Genomic DNA, 21,064 nt, shown 5'->3' with positions numbered 1-21,064 from the left:
ATAGAATTAGATAGAGAACCTGGGAGAGGAAGAGAAGAGAATATAGAAAATGTACTAATGAGCCACCTTATCCTGCTACCTCCAGAAGACAGAAGACACCTTATCCTGCTACCCCCATAAATGTTGATCTCTAGTTTTGGTTGGACAATGTCCTAGTTCCATCCCAACTGTCATTTTTTTCCCTTTCTGACTATCTTAGAAAATGGTTTGTTTCTTCTTTTAGAGCACAAGGAACAAAAAAGATGGGACAATAGTCAGGAACTTTTTAAAAATGAAGCATAAAGGGATTCAAAAATTTTGAGAGAAAATATGATTCCGGGAAAAAGAAAACAAACAAAAGTCAGCCATGAGGGAAAGTAAAATCAAAGAAATAAAAAAACAACTCTTCACCAAGGCCAAAAATGAGAAATCTAGAAGTTCCAAACCTGACCAATTCTTTATCTTTCCACAACATAAAAATATTTTACAGGGCACCAATTAAGAAGTTGCAACAGTATGTTACTTAAAACAGAACATTATGTTTGCAATTTGTAAAGCGTACGTTTTAAATCATTCCTGGAATATTTCACCAATAAAAGAACACATCATCGTCAAGATAGCTCACCTAATCTCCTGTCGCTCTTTCATCCACTCTAAAAGCACTTGCTTTGATTCTGCATCTTGATACATCTAAAATTAAAAGAAGAAAATTAAAGCAAAAGACCAATGACCAAACAATGCTGTTTCTAAAGATTCTAAAGTTTTCTACAAGGTGAAAAATATTTCATTATTGCAAATTCCAATATTTGCAAAAAAGATTTCAGAACACAACACAATCAAGAAAGCCTATACAAGAATGGTGCTTAATCTAGTTGGAACTACGCAGTGGTGCCCACACACTAGCCCAGTCGTTTTTACCTGCATTCTCTCCAGAAGTCCTGTAAGAGCTTGCTGCCAGGTCAAAGAGTGCATATATTGTTCTGTATTGATAATTCGTATTTCTGTTTCCAATTCTGGAACTATGGCACCTGTCCTCCAACCATGACGTAGCATAAGGTCCTTAAACAGAAGAGGAAAAAGGCAGTGAAGTGACTTACTGACTTAGGATCAGTGGTGGGATTCAGTTTTTTTTTTTACTACCGGTTCTGTGGGCATGGCTTGGTGGGCATGGCAAAAGGAAGGATACTGTAAAATCTCCAGTCGGAGGTTGTATTTGCCGGTTCTCCCAACTACTCAAAATTTCTCCTACCGGTTCTCCAGAACTGGACAGAACCTGCTGAATACCACCTCTGCTTAGGATCCTGTGAGTCAGCCTTACAGAAAAAGCCTTCAACAGTTCACTTACATATAGCTTCCCTTGCAGAATGAGGCATATCAAGATCACAAAGGGAGGGAGAAAATACCCATTTTTCATCCATTTTACAAAAATAGCCCTGCCTGCTTATTTGGGACATTTCTTTCTTATCCAGTGCAATCGGAAAGATTTGTATTTATATAAATCTTTATTTATTTATGTATAAATCTATGCATCTTATAAATCTATGGGTTTTGCCTAAGTTACCAGTCTCATTAAGTATGATAACCATATGGCAGTTTTGGACTTTGAACTTGGAATGACCCTCCAAGATAGGAATGCATTGGCCCTGATACTAAAAATAATAATAATTCCAAAACAATTAATCTGTTCCTCAAGAATTGCAAAAAATGAGATGCCTCCCCCTTTTTTTATTTAATCCTTTCTTTCCATGAGATTTTCATAAAGAGAAAAACCCCTAATAATACAGAACGTTTAAAAACCACTATTCCTTGCGAACGTCTTTAAGAATTTGAGTACTTATCAGTACAAAAAAAAAAAAGCTGAAGGGTGGTTTTAGCTTAATGGTACTAACAGAATGCCTGATGTTGCTGTACTATTTATAAAACAGCATCAAAGGAAAATTAATTAACTAGGCACAATAATGACATGCATTTAGAGAAAAGGTGCCTGTAGTCAAACAGATCTTGTCTACCTTAATATTTCAAGTGGTTGAAATCCCAAGGCCTGTTTTTTTTTCCTTTTAGAAAAAAATATCCAAATGAAATATCAAGGTGGTTTCCATAAAGCACAATGCATGTCTAAAATTATGACAACAAGCACTCTAATAAAGAAGCCAATGTTATCATTGAATAAAAATTAAATAAAGCAGGACTCTGAAGAGATCTCATAATAGTGGCATGTCCCAAGATAGCTATGTGTGCAGAGAGCTGTGTTGACACAAACATAGCAACCTGAAGTGTCAAGCAGCAGACTGGAGCCCTTCAGATCTACGTGTATGATCATGGTTCTGTATGGTTCAGCGAGGAGGTACAAGCTCACAAAAGATCAAGACTCACTGAATCCAGTGGAACTTATTTCTGATTGAACAAGCCCAGCTATGGGCGGCACATAACAAGTGACTCATGCAGCACAGATCCATACTCTCCTCAGTTTAAAAAGATACTATATCTTCAAAACTTTTGAAACTTTAGTTTTAAAATTCATGGTGAACTGCTGGTACATATGGCTTCTTCCACTTTTCTTTTTTAGATGAAGCATCCTTCATTTTCATGCCCCCACCCTACCTCCCCAAACGAAATATAACAATAAAGTATGCTGCAGCATTGCTGTCATAAGAGATGAGAGTTGGGCGTCACCATAAAATATTTCTACAGTCTGCGCTGAAATGTCCATAAATCAACATTCCATTTACATATGAGGATGAATCCTAGTAGAAAATTAATTGGGGCAGAAATGTTTGCCTTCTCAGATAAAATAGATGATAGATGATAGATAGATAGATAGATAGATAGATAGATAGATAGATAGATAGATAGATAGATGATAAATAGAGATAGAGAGATATAGATAGTAGATAGATTGATAGGTAGATGATAGATATGATAAATAGATAAATGATAGATAGATGATAAATAGATGATAGATAGATAGATAGATAGATAGATAGATAGATAGATAGATAGATAGATGAATGGATGAGATAGATAGATAGATAGATAGATAGATAGATAGATAGATAGATAGATAGATAGATAGATAGATAGATAGATAGATAGATAGATAGATAGATAGATAGATAGATGATGATAGATAGATAGATAGATAGAGATAGATAGATAGATAGATAGATAGATAGATAGATAGATAGATAGATAGATGAATGATAAGATAGATGGATAAATAGCACAATTTTGATTTTAAAATAAGAAAGTTGTTACAAACAAATTAAGGAAAAAAAGATTATTATTTTTTAAAAAGATGTTACATATGTACTTAGGATGGGAAAGGTATTTGAAAGAATACAACCAAGAGAAATAAATCTGTAACTCTATTTTGCTTTTTTAAACTTGGTTCAAAAGGAACTGTATAATATAATTTAATGGGTATGGATACTGCAAAATCACATGCTGTAAGATCTGGATGTTTTCCCTTCTGTATCTTGATAAACAACACTGATTAATTCAATGAGCACAAAACAAACCCTTTGTGTCTGTGTTGCAGACACCGAACATTAAGTGACACTGACGTCAGCTGATGAAAAAAAAAAAGTTTTGGAGCACTTACTGCAAGGTCACTGTACAAATGGTCACCAAAATAAAGGACCTTGGACCCACGCCAGCCTGTTAGCCGCAGAAAATCAAACAGATTGCCCTGAAATGTAGAAAAAAAGAAAGTGAGAATAAACCAAACATCCAGTTCCTTTACAGCAAAGGCAAACATTGCATGCTCGGCTTGAAAAGGTCAAGAAAATACATCTCTTAGCACTTTGATTTTTCTACAGAGCAAAGGAAAAAATATTTCTTCATCATGAGCTGGTTATTTTAAAATGGCTGCAGATAGAGGCTTGAGGAGTTCTCACGGGAACTTGAATCAAAATAGAGAAAATGGGAATTCCTTAAAACCAAGTTTATAATTTGTACAAATGATTGTCTTACTGTATTTTTTTTTCTTACACATACACACAAACACACACTGGTAGATGTCTAAAACAATTTATTGCAGCTATAATGGGAAAACTTTAAATTCACCCCCACTCACAATAATATAAATTAAGCCATTTGTGTCAGTAAACAAACTGAACAACTGTGATAGTTTGTTAGCTACTGAATTTGTGCTGACATATTGTTTTAAACTTGATATACTGAATCTAGGTCCTCCTGTAATATTTCATACTTCAAAGCAAGGGTTCTCAAAGCAAGATGTAATTTTTGGGGGGTAAGGATTGCTGCAGACCCCTTATTTTATGGTTCAACCTTTCTGTGAACTTTGGCTGGACCTGATGATTCTTGACAAATGTATCTTTTCTTTTATGTACACTGAAAGCATTTGCACCAAGACAAATTTCTTGTGTGTCCAACCACACTTGGCCAATAAAGAATTCTATTCTATTCTATTCTATTCTATTCTATTCTATTCTATTCTATTCTATTCTATTCTATTCTATTCTATTCTATTCTATTCTATTCTATTCTATTCCATTCCATTCCATTCCATTCCATTCCACTCCACTCCACTCCACTCCATTGCATTCCAACACTGACCTGTCAACAAACATTCAAAAGCACAATATAGTCTCCCTCTACCCAGGTATTAAAAATGGGAAACCAAGTCAAGCTGCCTCTTTTATTATTAGACAAAACACATTCAACATAGGCCTAAAACTATCATGGTCATTCTTGAAGCTCTCTGTCTCTGTTTAAAATCTCTGTCTCTAATCAAAAGACATTTTTGTGCTTGATACAAAACAGAGAACCATTATGCCAATTTCACCGGGAATGTTAACCAGATGTAACTACCATTTACCCACGGTCCCAGTGATCTGAAAATGCTAATTTGTTGACTTCCACATCACAGTTCCTTATACAGGAACAAAAATAAAGATACAGGCCAAAATAATTTCCAAACTGAAAATCTACTGCTCATGTATAAGATCACATATGGAATGAATCCTTAAAGTAGTTTTTAGTTTCCCAGCCTCATTCCCAGAGGGTTCCCATTTGCAAATACGTCATTTCTTCATCTTTTTCCAAGATTCCCACGGATGGAAGGTCTTCTTCCAGCCATGGAAGGCTTCTGATTCAATGAGATTCCCCTAACAGAAGGCAAGCTTTGTTAATTAACCCTCTCTGAATCCCATGCTGTGCAAACCTGACTTCAGGATTGATGACTCTCTACAACAGTCAATGAGATGTCTATAATGGAAATTTGGGTAGAGCTCCCATTTCCCCTGTTACTGGAAAATTCGGAGCATGTCTCTATCAACGTGAGTGACTCTTGCTGGCTAAATAAAAGTAAGATTCAAACCCCTGTTCAATTAGCATGAAATCACTATGCCCCAAATTTCAGCATTTTATTGCTTCAGCTATAAAATGTTTCCAGGGTTTGGTTTAAATTAGTGCTCTGGTTCAAAATAAGACCTGAAGTTCTGTAAGTATATTACTAACAAATTTTCATTATCATCTTCCAAGTCATAACAATCTTCTCACCCCTTCTCAGGATTACACTAATTCCTGGGGGAAAGAAAATAGGAAGCAGACTGTTAAGTCTACAAAGAAAACATTAAAAAACAATTTCCTGAATGGAGCCTGAATAATCTTAAAATAAAGGGTGTGGACCTGAATTAGAAGAAAAGTTAATTGTCCAGCACAGACTCTATACATTATTTAACTTTTGTCCTTTCATTATCTCAGATGTTCAATTTTAACATCAGGAGATGCTAACAATTTAAATAAAAAAAACACACACACATGGAATAGAATAGAACATTAAGTTATTAGAAAGGAAAGTAACAAAGATTATTTTTCCTGGTCATCCTTATATTTGAAGTTAACACCAGAAAGTCAGCTGTATAAAATACCCCATGAAATAAAGACAAATCATTAAGTAATTTTACCTGTTTATAGATTTTCCCCTTTTCCAGTTTGTTTATTTTGTCCCACTGAAGAGAACCTTCTTCATCCATTTTTCTGAAAGGTCTTCAAAAAAGCAAAACATTAAAGTTATAGGCTTCATTACCAAAAAAAAAAAAAAAAGCTTTTAAACTGCAAATGAAAATAATTTCAAGTACATTACTTTAGCTACTAAATACATAAATAAATTATTTATGAATACATAAATAAAAAAATAATACATGGATGAAATAAAATGGAAAGGCTTGTGTCAGGTAGTCCTCAACTTACAACAGTTCATTTAGTAACCGTTCAAAGTTACAACGGCACTGAAAAATGTGACTTATGACCGTTTTTCACACTTACGACCCTTGCAAGCATCCCCATGGTCACATGATCAAAATTCAGATGCTTGGCAAGTGGTTCATATTTATAACAGCTGCAGTGTCCTGGGGTCATGTGATCAGCTTTTGCGACCTTCTGACAAGCAAAGAGAATTGGGAATCCAGATTTACTTAACAACCGTGTTACTAACTTAACCAATGTAATGATTCACTTAACAACTCTGGCAAGAAAAGTCATAAAGTGGGGCAAACTCACTTAAACAAAATTTGGGCTCGGGGTTTCCGGTTTGTCGGCTTCGTGAGCGGTAGGGATTCGCGAAGCTGCGCGATCCCCTCGCCGCGCTAGCCGTTTTGGGGCTCCGATCCGGACGGGTGCGGAGCAAGGCTGCCCTGCAGGGGTAGCTGAAGGTAAGGGGATCCGGAGGAAGGGTCTGGGGGTGTTGCAGACCCCCTCCCTGGCCGGCAGAACCCCCTTTACCAGGACGGTGCAGCGGCGGTCCGTAATGGCCGCCACAAAGAAGTCAGCAGCCGGGCAAGTATGCGCAGGAGGAAGAAGAGAAAGTTATTGAAAATGAAAGTTCTTCTTGGTCGACCCAGGGCTTTGAGATTTATCTAATTTAATTCCTGGAAAAGATGGTTTTTTGAGGATTTTTTCCACAAGAGAAAAAAGCGGCAATTTTGAGGTGCTGAAAGGAAAGTTTACTCTCCCTCCCGACGGAATTAAGCCGGAAGGAGAGGATAAAGAAAATATATAAATCTGGATCTTGTTGGAGGAGATGCCTTGAAGATTTGAGGACAGAAACATAATTTTAATAAGGCTTTAAAATATAGATTTGGACTCTTTTTTTATTTGTTTGATACCACCCCTGGAAAAGGAAGGGGGAATTTTGGCTTGCTTGGATTTATTGAGGATTGTGGATTTTGGGATTGTTTTACCTTTCTCTCGGAATATTTGGTTGGTGTAAGAAGAAAGAGGAATAAAGAAAAGAAAAGATTTATTTATAATGGCTTTCCTTTTGAAGACCTGAGGGATGAGCAAACAAAAGCAGCCTGCAAAGATGGTATGGAAAAAGCTTTTCTATTTCTAGAAATGGCGCTGGTCAATTACCAACAGACAATGAAACAGATGGAAACAGAAGAACAACAACAAGGAAAAGATGAAGACGCCATCTTTATTGAATCCCAAAACTTATCTAAGGAAGAAGGAAGGAAGAGAGCAAGGAAAATGAAGGACTTAAGATCTAAAAAACATTTGAGAAAGAGAGAAATATGATGCAAAGTAAATATAATGATAGCAAACAAGAGAAAAAGGGAACACAACAGAGAAGGGATCCCAGCAAGGTAGAGGTTAGAAGAAGAAGGGGGTAGGAAGATTTGGTGGGGGAAGAAAGAAAGGGGAAAGGCGGAGAAAAGCCTCAAAGTTTTAAAATTGGATGGGAGAAGAGGAATTTTTTTAGGGACAAAGGATGAAATATAAACTTCTGTAAGAAAGATTCTGCTAGGTACAGAAGATGGTATTGTAACATTTATATTTGAAATAGTAAATTAGAATGGTTTAAGATTTAATAAGAAATTAAAATGTTGAAGTCTTTAATAATGATTGATTTTAAAATGTAATAAAATATTGAAGGAAAGGAGGATACAATGTATTTAAACATTTTTGGTGGATAGAATGTACCAAGCAGAACCGAATTGGGTATTTGTTATGTTGAATGTTAATTTTACTAACTTAGGGGAGGATAGAAAGGCATCATACTCTGATTAGTGATTTCAGGAGAAATTTTTTTTTTATTATAAGAAGAGATAGAGGATAATGAATGGGCAAAAGATATAAATATAATGATTTAATTAAGATGGATTAAATAAGATAGAATTGTGAAGAGTGATATGCGCTGCCCATGCAAAGAGAGGTAACTGGGGCCAAGGTACTTTACTAAAAGATTTTTTATGTTTGTTTGTGTTTGTTTGTGTTTTATGAGAATATTGGGGAAATTTCTGTAGAAAGACAGGAAAAGATTTAAATATGTAATGATCTGTTTGTTGTTGAAATTTTTAATAAAACTTGTTTTTTTTTAAAAAAAAATTGGGCTCAACTGTGGTTGTAACTTGAGGACTACCTGCACTGAGATTATTATCATGTAAACCAACTGAAAATTGTGTTAATATAACATATTAGAAAAGCTGAGGCCCATGCATATATTGTTATACTTATCTTATTTCCCCCCATATTCTAACTTCTGGAGTTTATCCCAAACCAATATTTCTCAGCCTTAGCAACAACTCCCAGATTTCATCTTACAGCTGATGAGATTGAGAAGCACTACCCTAATTTATACTGTGAACATTGATTTCCAACTACTGCTATTTTGAAACAAGAAACTCACAAACAGAGTAATCCTAAAGCTAAATTGTTACCCAGAAGAAGAAGAAACAACTTTACCATCCAGAACTCAGGAAAAACAAACAAACAAAAAAGCCCAAAGAAACTTAAGGGTACCAACTCTGATGATATAATAAAAGAGTTTTACCCAATGCACGTTTTCATCCCATTGCTGCAACCTTCCAATTTTGCAAATGATTAAATATGGCCCTGGGACACCTGAAGACAGTCTACTCCTAGTTTAATTAACGTCCTAATATTTTGTTTCAAACATGAAATTTCACAAAACCAATTTTGAGAGCTAAGTGTAAATCAAGGTGCTTTAAACATTTTGGAAATAGATCAAGCTCAAAACAATATATCCTTTGAACTCAGAACTGTTTTCTTTGAGGCTTGAAACACTTTTCCCCTGCAGCAAACGGCTTACTTGTGCTCAAAATAGCAGTTCCACACTCAAAGCAATATTTTGTGAAATTTCACACTTCAGACACTACATACTTGACACCACGTTACGTGCATGCATGCACACACACTCACACACATGCACACACACCCATCCATCTCAAAAGAATGAATAAGCAGACACATGAATGAATGACAAACAAAATAGCTCGAATTTTCTGTAGATAAAATTTGGGGTTCAATGTGCATCATTATACAGGGTAATAAAGCCTCAACAACAGCTGTGTGGTTGCCCAGAGGTGAAGGCACTTACCTCCCACTCAGGAGGATAAGAGTTCAATCCTTGGCAGCAGCAGATGTATCAGGGTGCAAAGAGCAAAAATCTGCTATGTGTAGGCATCAGGAAAGGCCAGTAAATGCTCAGCTCCACTCAGTCACCCTGACTTCACCCCAAAACAAAGGATTAAAGGCAGAGGTGGTATTCAGCAGGTTCTGACCAGTTCTGGAGAACCGGTAGGAGAAATTTTGAGTAGTTTGGAGAACCAGCAAATACCACCTCTGACTGGAGATTTTACAGTATCCTTCCCCTGCCACGCCCACCAAGCCACGCCTACAGAACCGGTAGTAAAAAAAATTGAATCCCACCACTGATTAAAGGGTCATAAAAAGAAAAAAAAAGGCCCCAACACTCTTTTCATGAGGCTTGGAAACAATTTCATATGCTTACATACAATCTGGAAGGCAGTTTTAGACGTGTGAGCTAACCCGGCAAAACTTTAATTGTACAGAATAACTTGGAAGCTACTCCTTAAAATTGTATCACTTGCAAAATTAATTAATTCCTCCCTCCCATAAGATGGTGTTAGGATAATATCCATGGCATGGCATCATGATATGGTACATTTTGGGACCTGTTCTGTTTTAGAGGCAGCTAATTTATTCATGGCAGAAAACGTAATACAACCAATATACTTACTTTCGCTTATCTGTAAAGAAACTGGGTTTATCTGCTTGCACAATGACCACGTCAAAAAGATCCTGCCAGTTTTTGCCAACCATGTATTTCATCCCTTTATCGCTATAGGCAAAACAGGGAGAAAATGTAAGTAACTTCAGTGTTCACTTTCTTAAGCAAAACAGTAGCTATTCTCAGAGTTCCTTCATATAGTATTTCTGATTATTAAGTCATTTAGTACACAAAGCAAGGAGCACAGTTCCTAACTAGCTTTGTTAGCTGGTAAGAATATGTGGCTTTTCATCAATTTGGGGATTAGTGGAGAATGGCATCTTGCCCCCGTATAATGCTCAACTTTATAAGCATTTGGCAAGAGCAAGACTTGTTCTCAGAAGTTCAATGAAAAGCCTCCTTCTTTTTCTAGGATTAGAAAATGAGTTACCACTAGTGGATTTTGCCTGTGCAGCCAGGATTTGCTATCAATCCCACCATTAGAAACATTGTGTATATAATGGCCATCAACAACACTGAGACTCTTAAAGTGATTACTTAAGGAACCAATGGGTAGGATTATAGACAACTAAGGAATGCAGGCACTGAACAAATATAGCCTTTAATTTGAGGTACGTTTGTCCTACCATCAAATAAAACAAAGAATGTTTTTTATGTCTCTAAACACTCCCATAACATTTACTAAGAACAACATGAATGTTTTATATTTCTCATTATTTTTTTTTACAATTGTTCCAAAACCTCTAAGAATGTGAGACTGTATCATCTTATGAGAAGTAGGATATTAGGTATCCCAGAATATTAGAGACCTAATAATTTCCTAGAGCACTAATAGCTCTCTCCAATTTTTTTTAAATATGATATTTTAATTAGAGAGTAGGAAGGCTAACTGAGATATGAAAAACATATAGAGACCTTCTAACATTATAGCAAACTATGGCCTTGGTGTGCTATAATGTTGAATGTTTGGGAAGCAAAGGATTCAACTTTATCATTTTTTTAAAAGTAGATCTTTACAATTGTGAGAATTAGATTTTAAGACAGGCTTGTATGAGCATGCGTAAAAGTATTAATAGGTCACTGAATCATATGACGCTATTAAGATAAGCTATCTTTACTGAAGATTTTCAGTTCTCGTATTTCTCTCTTTAGGTCTGCACATGACCGATCATTTCATCAAGATGAATGCATGCAAGTTCATACTTACACAAAACTGAAAGGACTGTTTGTGATGAGAAAGAGCTTTTTATTGTTGTTAACCAGTCTATTTAAGACAGCATATGTTTCATCTCCATGAAGAATATATTTCTCTGCAAGAAACAGGTGAAGCTAAGCATACTGTAAACATTTGTATAATACAATGGTAAGAAGATACAATTTAGTTACATTTCACCTGGTGATAATGAAATAATTAATCTACAGAAAGTATGGGAGTTCTCCAAAGAAGGAACAACAGGCCTAAAAGTTCTTCCTTTCCCTAAATCTCTGCTCTCAACTCACATTTCTTTTGCCAATCAGAAAGTGACAATTCAGGAACTTCCGGTTGCAGGCTTCGGCGGCGGCAGGAATCCGTGATCGTGTGCGGTTCCTGCTGCGCTCGCTGCTGAAGTGCCTCCGATCCAGCCGGGTTTGGAGGCTGTCGTTACCCCGTAGAGGTAACGGAAGACAGAGGAGATCCGGGCAGGGGTCTGGGGATATCGCAACCCCTTTCCCCAGCCGGCTAGACTCCTTTTTCCTAAGGCGGTGGAGCGGCGGTCAGTAATGGCCGCCACAAAGAAACCTTCAGCCGGACAAGATCGTGAAGGAGGAAGTGTCAGAAAGTGAAAGTTCTTTGGCTGAACCGGGACTCTAAGATATATCTAAATACCCTGGAACTAAAAATCTTTTTTGAATGATATATTGTTTCCAAAGGAGACTGTGAAAGCAGCGAATGAAAGTCTGAAAAGGGAAAGTTCACTCTCCTTCCTTACGGAGATAGCAAATGGACATTGGAAAACCTGCTTTGGCACAGAAGGTAAAAATCTAAAGTTTTTTGCTATAAGTGGGAAGGGAGAGGTAAAAAAGAAAAAACTTATATTAAGATCTTGCTGGAGGAGACGGCTTCGAATTTATAAGATTAGAAATTAACTGCAATAAGACTTCAAAAATATATTTTGGAACTTTGTAATTGATATTGCCCCAGGAGGAGAAAGTGTAAAGAGAAGAAGGTGCTAAATGAAACATTTTGTCTTTGTTTGGATTGCTTGATGACTTTGGGACTTTTGGAAACTACTCTAAGATTAAAAACATTTGGGTTGTTTAAAAAAAAGAAGAAGAAAAAACCTTACAATGGCATTATCTGTGGATGAATTAAAAATAGAATTTGAAAAATTAAAAGAAGAGGAACAAGAAGGCAAGGGCTCTTTTGGATCTGTTGTTCACTTCTTAGAAATGGAGATTTCTACCTACCGGCAAATACAACAACAACAACAACAACAAGCCATCTTTAATAGACAAATAACTTTAGCCAAGAAAAAAGGGAGGAAGAGGGGAAGGAAAATGGAGAATTTAAGACTCAAAAAAACAACAACCAAGAAAGAGAAAAATAAGGTGAAAAATCGATACAACGTCAGAAAGCAACAGAAAAAAGGAATACAACAGAGAGGGGAGGTTAAAAAGGCGGAGGTTAAGAGAGGGGGGGGGGTAAAAAGGCCAGATTGGATAAGGAAGGAAGGGAAAAAGGGAAAAGAAGTCATAAAGGCTTGAAACAAGATGGGAAAAAGCAGATTTTTTTTAGAGGCAAAGGGTAAAGTACAATTAAAAAGGGATTCTGCAAAAGTACACAAGATTGTATTGTAGTATTTGTATTTGAAATAGAAAATTGGAATATTATAAGATCTAATAAAATGTTAAAATATCAAAATGCTTAAGATTTAATGATAGATTTTAATATTTAATAAAATATTAAAGGGAATGTGTAAAATGTCTAAGATTTAATGATAGAGTTTAATTTGCTATTGTTTTAATGTCATTATAAACTTGTCATTTTCTTATTTTCTTATTTTAAAAGGTAGTATCTAAAATGTATTAAGCAGAATCAGAATGGAAATTATATATTTAACTATATTATAGGTTTGTTGTTTTCTTATTTTAAAATGTAGTATGTAGAGTGCACTAAGCAGAATCAGAATGGAAATTATGTATTATTTTAAGTGTTAAATTTTGGGGAAAGATAGAAAGGCGTCATACTTCAATTAGTGATTACAGGAGAAATTTTGTGTTAAAGAGAAGAGATAAATAGATAATTGGAAAAAAACGGACAAAAGATACAAGAATAATGATTTAAATTAAGATGAAATAAATAAAATAGAATTAAGAGAGTGAAAAGAGGGGAGAAGTTATATAGAAAATATAGAATGGTAAATAAGATAAGTAATGGTATACAAGATGAGCATGAATTTGATTTAGGTCTGTACAAAAAGATGTAACCCGGGGTTAAGCCACTTTCCAAAAAGAAGTTTTATGTTTCTATGTTTTGTGTTTTGTGTATTTATGTTTGATTGAGAATTAATAAAAACTTGGAGGAATGTTAGAAGAGAATAATTGTAAACAAGTCAGATGAAAATATAAGTATAATGAATAAAAACATAAAATAGACAAATATAGAAAAGAAATATAATTGAATAAAAGTAAAGGGAGAAATAACGAGAAATTTGAAAAAGATATGTATGTGTTTATATGGAAATGTGATAATGCTGCATAAAACAATGTTTTATTTGCCTTGTTAAAACTTATAAGTAGCTTTTAGAAAAGAGGTTTTATGTTCTTATGTTTTATGTTTTGTTTGTCTTTAAAAACTAATACAATTTGTTTAAAAAAAAGAAAGTGACAATTCAGTGATGTAAAATCCTTGTGGACAGCATAAGAAGGAAATTTCAGTAACTGACATAACTCAGATGCTAAATTATTGCATGTGGGATGAGGCAATCCATCTCTTGACCTAGATTTGATTGCTCACATCTGTTCTGAAACACAGGAAGGGGATCCTTTCTATTCTTCAATGTCTTGATCAATTATGGTTAAAAATATTACCCAAGTAGTTATTGGATGAAGTTTTTTTTATACATGGATTGCAGTGTACAGCATTTCTGTTAGGGAAAAAAGAAACCCCTTCTTTCTCTCATTTACCTAACTCTTTCTGTAAAGACATTAACAAATCAAATAGTTACATAGAAACATCTTTGTAATCATAGATACGAATGCTAATAAGTATATACAAGGTGAAGAAAAGAAGGACTTTATTGTTTTAGTTCTACCTCTTGGTGGAATACAGATCTGGTTGATTACCCGCAAGATAATATACATAAAGTATCACTACCCTGATCTAAAACCATTACACGTGGTGCTCATTATAATTCACAATTAAAAGATTGGCTTTCACTGACCCATGTCCTTTTCAATCCATTTGTACATCATTCCTTTCACATGGACATCTTTAATGGCATCCTAAAATTGGAAAAAGAAATTAGGTCTTAGTTTTAAAACCTGGTGTTATGCGTTGTTACAAAGCTACCAAAAAGACCAGTCCAAACAATATTTATTAGGGACCTCAGTGTCTCATGTGATAAGCATGCTGGGTTTCTGTTTGAGAGCCAAATGCTACTATGTGACGGAGTTAGTTCCTGTCATTTGCTCTAGCTCCTGTTGTCCTAGCAGTTTGAAAACATGCAACCACAAAGGTAGGTACCACGTAAGTGGGCACATTAATAGGGTCCCCAATCAGGCATCCTCCAGGCAACGGTGAGGTTACCAGCTAATGCTTTCAACACAGAAGCACCTTGATGCTTCTGACATGAATTAGAGCAAACAATATTAATTCATTATTATATTTTCATCTTTTATGTTCTAGAAGAATTATACTTACACTAACGTCCTTGAAAAGATGAACTTGGTCATACTCAATATTATGAGTCATGAAATAGTCAGTCACTGATGAAAGTAGGGTCATTTCAGGAAGAGAGAAAATGTCCATAAATTGTTTAATTGATGGACCCTACTCAGAAAAACAAAATATTATTATTATTTAAAAAAACCCAGATGTTGAATTGTGGGGTAGACAACAAAACGTGATGTTATTAAAGATAAATGTTCTCCCTTGTAAAATTAATGTATAAATATCACATTGATTTTTTTTACAGCAAAGGAAAATATATTCTTGGCTTAAATATATTCTTGGCTTTGTTGTTCATTTAGAATCAGCCCCTGCAGCATTCCATTCATAAATAAAAATTTAAATAAGCCATGCTTATGTAAGACTCATAAAGTTAGATAACTCAAGAATGAGATGTTTTTGATTATACGATACTGGAAACTTGACACATATTTTTCTCTTAGAAATATGAAATACTTTCAAAAGTACTTTTTCTTCCAGCAAAACTAAGAGCTGATCTAAATAATATGTGATTTCTGCTTGCTTTAAACTGTTAGTTCATCTTTTTATATTTAGGAATAATTAGAAATAGCCGACTGCATGCATGAATAGCATAAAGAAGAAACTATATCCAGTTCCATCAATTAATTGCCCAGAAAGTTCATTCATTAAAGGCTTAGAAGATTAAACTATGTTCCCTGTCATTAAATTCCAAACTCCAAAGCTAATTTTGTATCCAGCAAATTTTGGTTATTAGGGTTATTTGCACTGTTTTTTGCATCTGTTCCAGCAATAAATAATTTTAATGCCATAGTATGCATGTATTATGGCCCTTTCTGACGTAAATTAACTAGTTAGTATGAAACAGTATAATATTATACATATCCAGAAAACTCTTTACTAAATTGTAGAAAACATTTAAATGCCTATAACGTTAGTTCCCAGCCTCCTTATTCAGAGTTGAAAGCTTAAAATAATTACAGTACAAAAAAGCATCTTCCCAGGATTTTTTTCCTTTTGCTATTGAAAATAATGGTAAATGATATTAGAACTAGCATTGTGCAAGAAGTGAAAAAGACATTTGGATTGGAATGCCAAAAAAATCAGCTCCTTCAAAATATTCCACCAACCTTTCCTGCTGGCTATTTTCCAATAGGGAGCAAAAAATATCTCAACTTCTCCATGTTTCAGTGAAACAAAACTTAAAACTTAAAGCTCTGGCCAGAGAACACAGTGAGAATTTGTAAAAAAAAAACAAAAAAAAAAAACACCATGCATTTTCACCTTCCAAGGACAAGAACAGGTGAGGTAATTAGTTCCTTCTCACTCCTATCAGTTATTCAACTAACAGAAAAATTGACCAATGGATTTTTAAAAAATGTAAAACTTTAAAATATAAAGTATTTTAAAATCTAAATGGTAAAATCTAAGTTAGAATGTGAAGCATTTGAAACAGCAACTAATTGTTAGAAATGATATAAGAATCCAGAATTATCTGGATTTTCAAGAGAGTCTGTTCAATTGTTTAAATAAACCCTGAGTTGGGAGAGAGAAGCTACCAGACAAATGCCACAAAGCAACTAGGTAAGAATTTATGGTACATACTAGGATGAAATTACTAGATGATTGTTCTGTCAACTGAAAGCAAACTCCTTCTTATGTCCTCTGTGATTTAAATCTCAGGCTTCCTTTTCCTGCCTTTTCTCATGCTTAACAGCTATCCTGCTTTATGTTTCTCAGGCTGAGCTGCTGATATAATAGACATGCTTGCTTTGGGAAACTCTAGCTCTCTACTTCATTCCCACATTCAGTCAGCACATTAACAAGACAAAAGAACTAATGCCATCACTGTTATATTTTTTTTCCCAAGCCAAAAGGCGCTGCTAATTGAGAAAATAAACATACCAGTCAGCCAGCCACATTCCTATCGTTTTAATCAATAATTGCAAGCGTTCTGAACTCAGAAGAAACTTGGCATTTTCAAAAATGTCAGTGTCTTGTTTTATGACTTTTTACTGGGTTGCTTCCCTCCTGCCCCCAACCTTTTCTAGCCTCACCAATCCAGCTGTAGGATCACTCATATTGAAAGTTCATAAATGTGCAAGTTACTAGTACAGTAATTTGCTTAGTTAGTTGTTGAATTGTAAAACTTCAAATTTCAAAACCATGGATTTTGAAATGTTTGTGACTTTGTTCCTGAACTTTGTGCAATGACTGCTTTTTGCCTTTCATGTAGGTGGCCGATGTCTAATTCATTTAATAATTGAATAAATATAAATAAATGGCAGCATATACATTTAATAAATAAGTAAAATGCATGTTTCCCACTTGTAATGAAAGCCAAATGTTAGTTACATTGGCAGCCATTATATCCATTTTGCTGATAGCTATCAAAGCCTGGCTTGGCTTTTTCTTTTCAAATATTATGATTGTATGCAAATCCCTGAACTTATCAAAGGGGCTGGTCAAAGGAAAACAGGGAGATAAGAAATCTGTGTGCTTCATGCAGCTTAATTAAATAAATTAACCAACAAAACGTTACATCCCAGCCATTATTTTTTCCACAAAGCATATCCATACAAAATACCATACCATCCTACGATATATATACTTTTATAACACACAATTTAACATTCTGTAATAATAAAATATTTGAGCAAGCAAATATTAAAAATACTTTTTGACAAAGCGTTTGTCATATAATCACTTTGCCTTTTTCATGGGGTTTTACAAGAGCACTTCAGATTATTGTCTTGCATTTGGACATTTCCATATTGTTTCTATTACACATAGTCCTCAACATGCAACCATTCATTTAATGACTGAAGTTACAACACCACTGAAAAAGTGACTTATGGCCTTTTTTCCACACTTATGACCGTTGCAGCATCCTATGGTGATGTGATCAAAATGTGGACGTTTGGCAACTGGCATGTATTTATGATGGTGTCTTGGGATTACGTGATCACTTTTGCAACCTTCTCATAAACAAAGTCCAATGGAGAAATGATATTCATTTAAGGACTGTGTTACTAACTTAACTGCAATGATTCATTTAACAACTATGGCTAAAATGGTTCTGCAATACTTGGTAAACTAGAAAAATGTGGGATAGACAGCATCACCACCAGATGGATTTCTAACTGGCTGACAAACTGAACACAACAAGTAGTCCTTAATGGTACTACATCTACATGGATGGAAGTAAACAGTGGAGTACCACAAGGTTCTGTCTTTGGCCCAGTATTCGTCAATAAATGACTTAGATGGGGGAGTAGAACAGGGACTCATCAAATTGGCAGATGACACTAAGAGGACCATAATAGCCAACACCCCAGAAGATAAGCTCAGTATCCAAACAGATCTTGACAGACTTGAACAATGGGCCCTATCCAACAACATGAAATTTAATGTGGAGAAAAGCAAGATTGTATACCTATGCAGGAAAAACCAAAGGCACAAGTACAGATTAGGTGTAACCTGGCTCAAAAACAGTAATTGTGAGGGACCTTGGAGTTCTAGTGGTCAGTCACTTAAACATGAGTGAGCAGTGTGCAGCACCAGCTGAAAAAGCTAATACAATCCTTGGTTGTATAAACAGAGGCATCAAAATCTCGTGAAGTATTAGTATTGCTTTATAAGTCTTTAGCAAGACCACATGTGGAATACTGCATCCAGTTTTAGTCACATTAAAAAAAGAGATGCTGAAATTTTGGAAAAAAAATGCAAAGAAGAGCAATTGAAATGATGAAGACCTAGAGGCAAAAACATATGAAGCACGGTTGCAAGAATTGGGTATGGGCAGTATAGAGAAAAGAAGGACTAGGGGGGACATGATAGCAGTATTCCAGTATTTGAGGGGCTGCCGCAGAGAAGAGGGGGTCAAATTATTTTCCAAAGCACCAGAGGGCAGGACAAGAAACAATGGATGGAAACTAATCAAGGAGAGAAGCAACTTGGAATTAAGGAGAAACTTCCTAATAGTGAGGACAATTAACCAATTAAGTTGCCTTCAGAAGTTGTAGATGCTTCATCACTGGAGGTTTTAAAGAAAAGAATGGACAGACACCTATCTGAAATGATATAGGGTCTCCTGCTTGAGCAGAGGGTTGGACTAGAAGACCTCCAAGAACCTTTCCAGCTCTGTTCTGATTGACTGATTGATTGATTGATTGAAAATGGAGTAAAATTCACTTAACAATTGTCTTGCTTAGCAACAGAAATTTTGGCTCAATTGTGGCTATAGGTTGAGGATTACCTGTATTTTAACTAGCCTTCTTTTCTTTCCAGGAAGGAGGGAGGGAGGGAAAGAAGGAAGGTTGTACAATACATTTAATAACATCATAAACTCTCTGTTCAGAAGCACTTATCTTGAATTAAACAATAAAAGTTGTGGCTCTTTAAACTATGGGCATCTCTTTGTGTATGCAGAATATCACATACACAATGCAACCCAAAACTTGGCAAATCAGAATGCTATTTATAAAGGGTGGATCCAGTAAAAATACGGAGAAATTCTGATGATACTGGCTGATTTCCAAGTTCAGGTTCATAGACCAAATGATCACATATGCCTAAAGATAGTCCAAGGACAACAGGAGTATGTGTTATTTTATTAAACAGCGAGAAATTAAAAAGTAACTCATTAGTCGAACTTTTCACATCTGAACGAAAAACAGAAAACAATGAGCCAGTGAAAGAGTTAACTGAATTATTTTGGATGTATTTGTTGTAAAAATAAAAACTTCCTATATTACATTAAATTAAAACTGATTATTATGTGAAAAGGAAAAAAAACATCATATTCCATATAGAGGAGATAATCTTGTTACTTTGCCATTGACAATAAATTCTACATAGTTTGTTGTCTTCCAACTACTTTTTCAACCCACAATAGAATGAGGCAGATAAATAAAACTGTTACTATTACTTTATTCTCATTATTGAGTAGTTCATTATAATACTAATGAACCTAAACAATGAAACTGAAGAAAAATGATGTCAGTGAAGCTGTGCATACTATATAAACCTGGCTTCTCTGTATTTATAAATCTACAATGGAAGAAATAATACAAAGACTTTGAAAGCCACAATGGTAGCAGAACATTTATGTGGGTATTGTATGGTCACAATCATTTTCAAAAGGAATAAACAAAACACAAAAACATGACCTTTAGGTCAGATTTTTCATATTTACAGGGAAGCAACAATTATTTTTGGTGAGCCTGGATTATTTAAAGGAAAAAAAACCACTTCACTGAGGTTTGTGTTACAAAATAGAAAATACTCACTGTAAACAATACCTAGTTATTGATGTACCTTTGTACAAAGTGTGGGGAACTAATAACCATTGTTTACTCTAGAAAGAATTCAACAGATACAATACATTGACTTGGTGGATTTAAAAAATTTTTTTACTTAAATATGTTTGTAACTACTACTGTTGGTACTGCTTTTCTCCATACTAGGAAGATATCATATATTTTTTCTTATTTAATTTATGGTCTGGTAAGATGATCTGATTAAATTTTCAGCACTTAATTCATATAAATCTAATAAATTCTCAGTAAAGTGGATTTACTTTACCTTGCCATAAAAATCACTCATCTGGTATAATGGGATATGCTGGGTTCCACCATACATTTCAATAACTTCTTCATCAGGCACTGGGTTTAGTCCCCTAAAAACAAATTACAATAATTCACTCAAGAAGATATTAAAACTTAGTAGACACCTAAGCTCATATTATCCTAAAATCCTTAGGGGGGTTGCTTTTTATAATATTCTACTGGAAAGCATCTCAAAAGAAGTCATTGCCCAAGAAAACATGCATGCTCATGAAATCCCAAGATGCTGAGTTTGGCTAAGAGAAGAAATTACAGATCTGTACGGGCACTGATTCTGAAGAGAAGTTGTGCAAGTGAATTGACATAATTTGACTCTTATCAATTGACATAATTTGACTCTTATCAAGATATTAATGAAGACTAGTGGCAAACTTTTTGTTGAAAATTCATTACTGTTCCATTGACCTAAGTGACTTTCTAATATCATTATTAATTGAAATTAAGTTTATGAAGACAAGGAAACAGCCAATATAAAGAGCCAGAACTTTAAATATTCCATGATTATAAGAAAAGTTGCCTATAGAGAAAATG

At 34.9% G+C, this 21,064-nt stretch overlaps 1 protein-coding gene across 1 annotated transcript in view; it reads right to left on the bottom strand.

Moving 5' to 3' along the window:
- NT5DC2 (5'-nucleotidase domain containing 2) overlaps positions 1-21,064 on the bottom strand; it is a 33,505-nt gene that overhangs the window by 2,891 nt on the left and 9,550 nt on the right. Inside the window, exons 5-13 of the mRNA XM_026683539.2 lie at positions 20,493-20,586; positions 14,901-15,029; positions 14,422-14,482; positions 11,205-11,307; positions 10,007-10,108; positions 5,910-5,991; positions 3,581-3,667; positions 898-1,038; positions 605-669 (exon numbers count right to left, since the gene is read on the bottom strand). Coding sequence (XP_026539324.1) covers positions 605-669; positions 898-1,038; positions 3,581-3,667; positions 5,910-5,991; positions 10,007-10,108; positions 11,205-11,307; positions 14,422-14,482; positions 14,901-15,029; positions 20,493-20,586 — 864 coding nt within the window. The remainder of the gene's footprint in view (positions 1-604; positions 670-897; positions 1,039-3,580; positions 3,668-5,909; positions 5,992-10,006; positions 10,109-11,204; positions 11,308-14,421; positions 14,483-14,900; positions 15,030-20,492; positions 20,587-21,064) is intronic.

The sequence above is a fragment of the Notechis scutatus genome, chromosome 2, assembly GCF_049901735.1.
Source record: "Notechis scutatus isolate UNSWTSFEM ecotype Mainland chromosome 2, rNotScu1.2, whole genome shotgun sequence".
Taxonomy (NCBI): domain Eukaryota; kingdom Metazoa; phylum Chordata; class Lepidosauria; order Squamata; family Elapidae; genus Notechis; species Notechis scutatus.
Note: the sequence above shows the minus strand (reverse complement) of the source record. Positions and strands in the feature narration are given on the sequence as shown.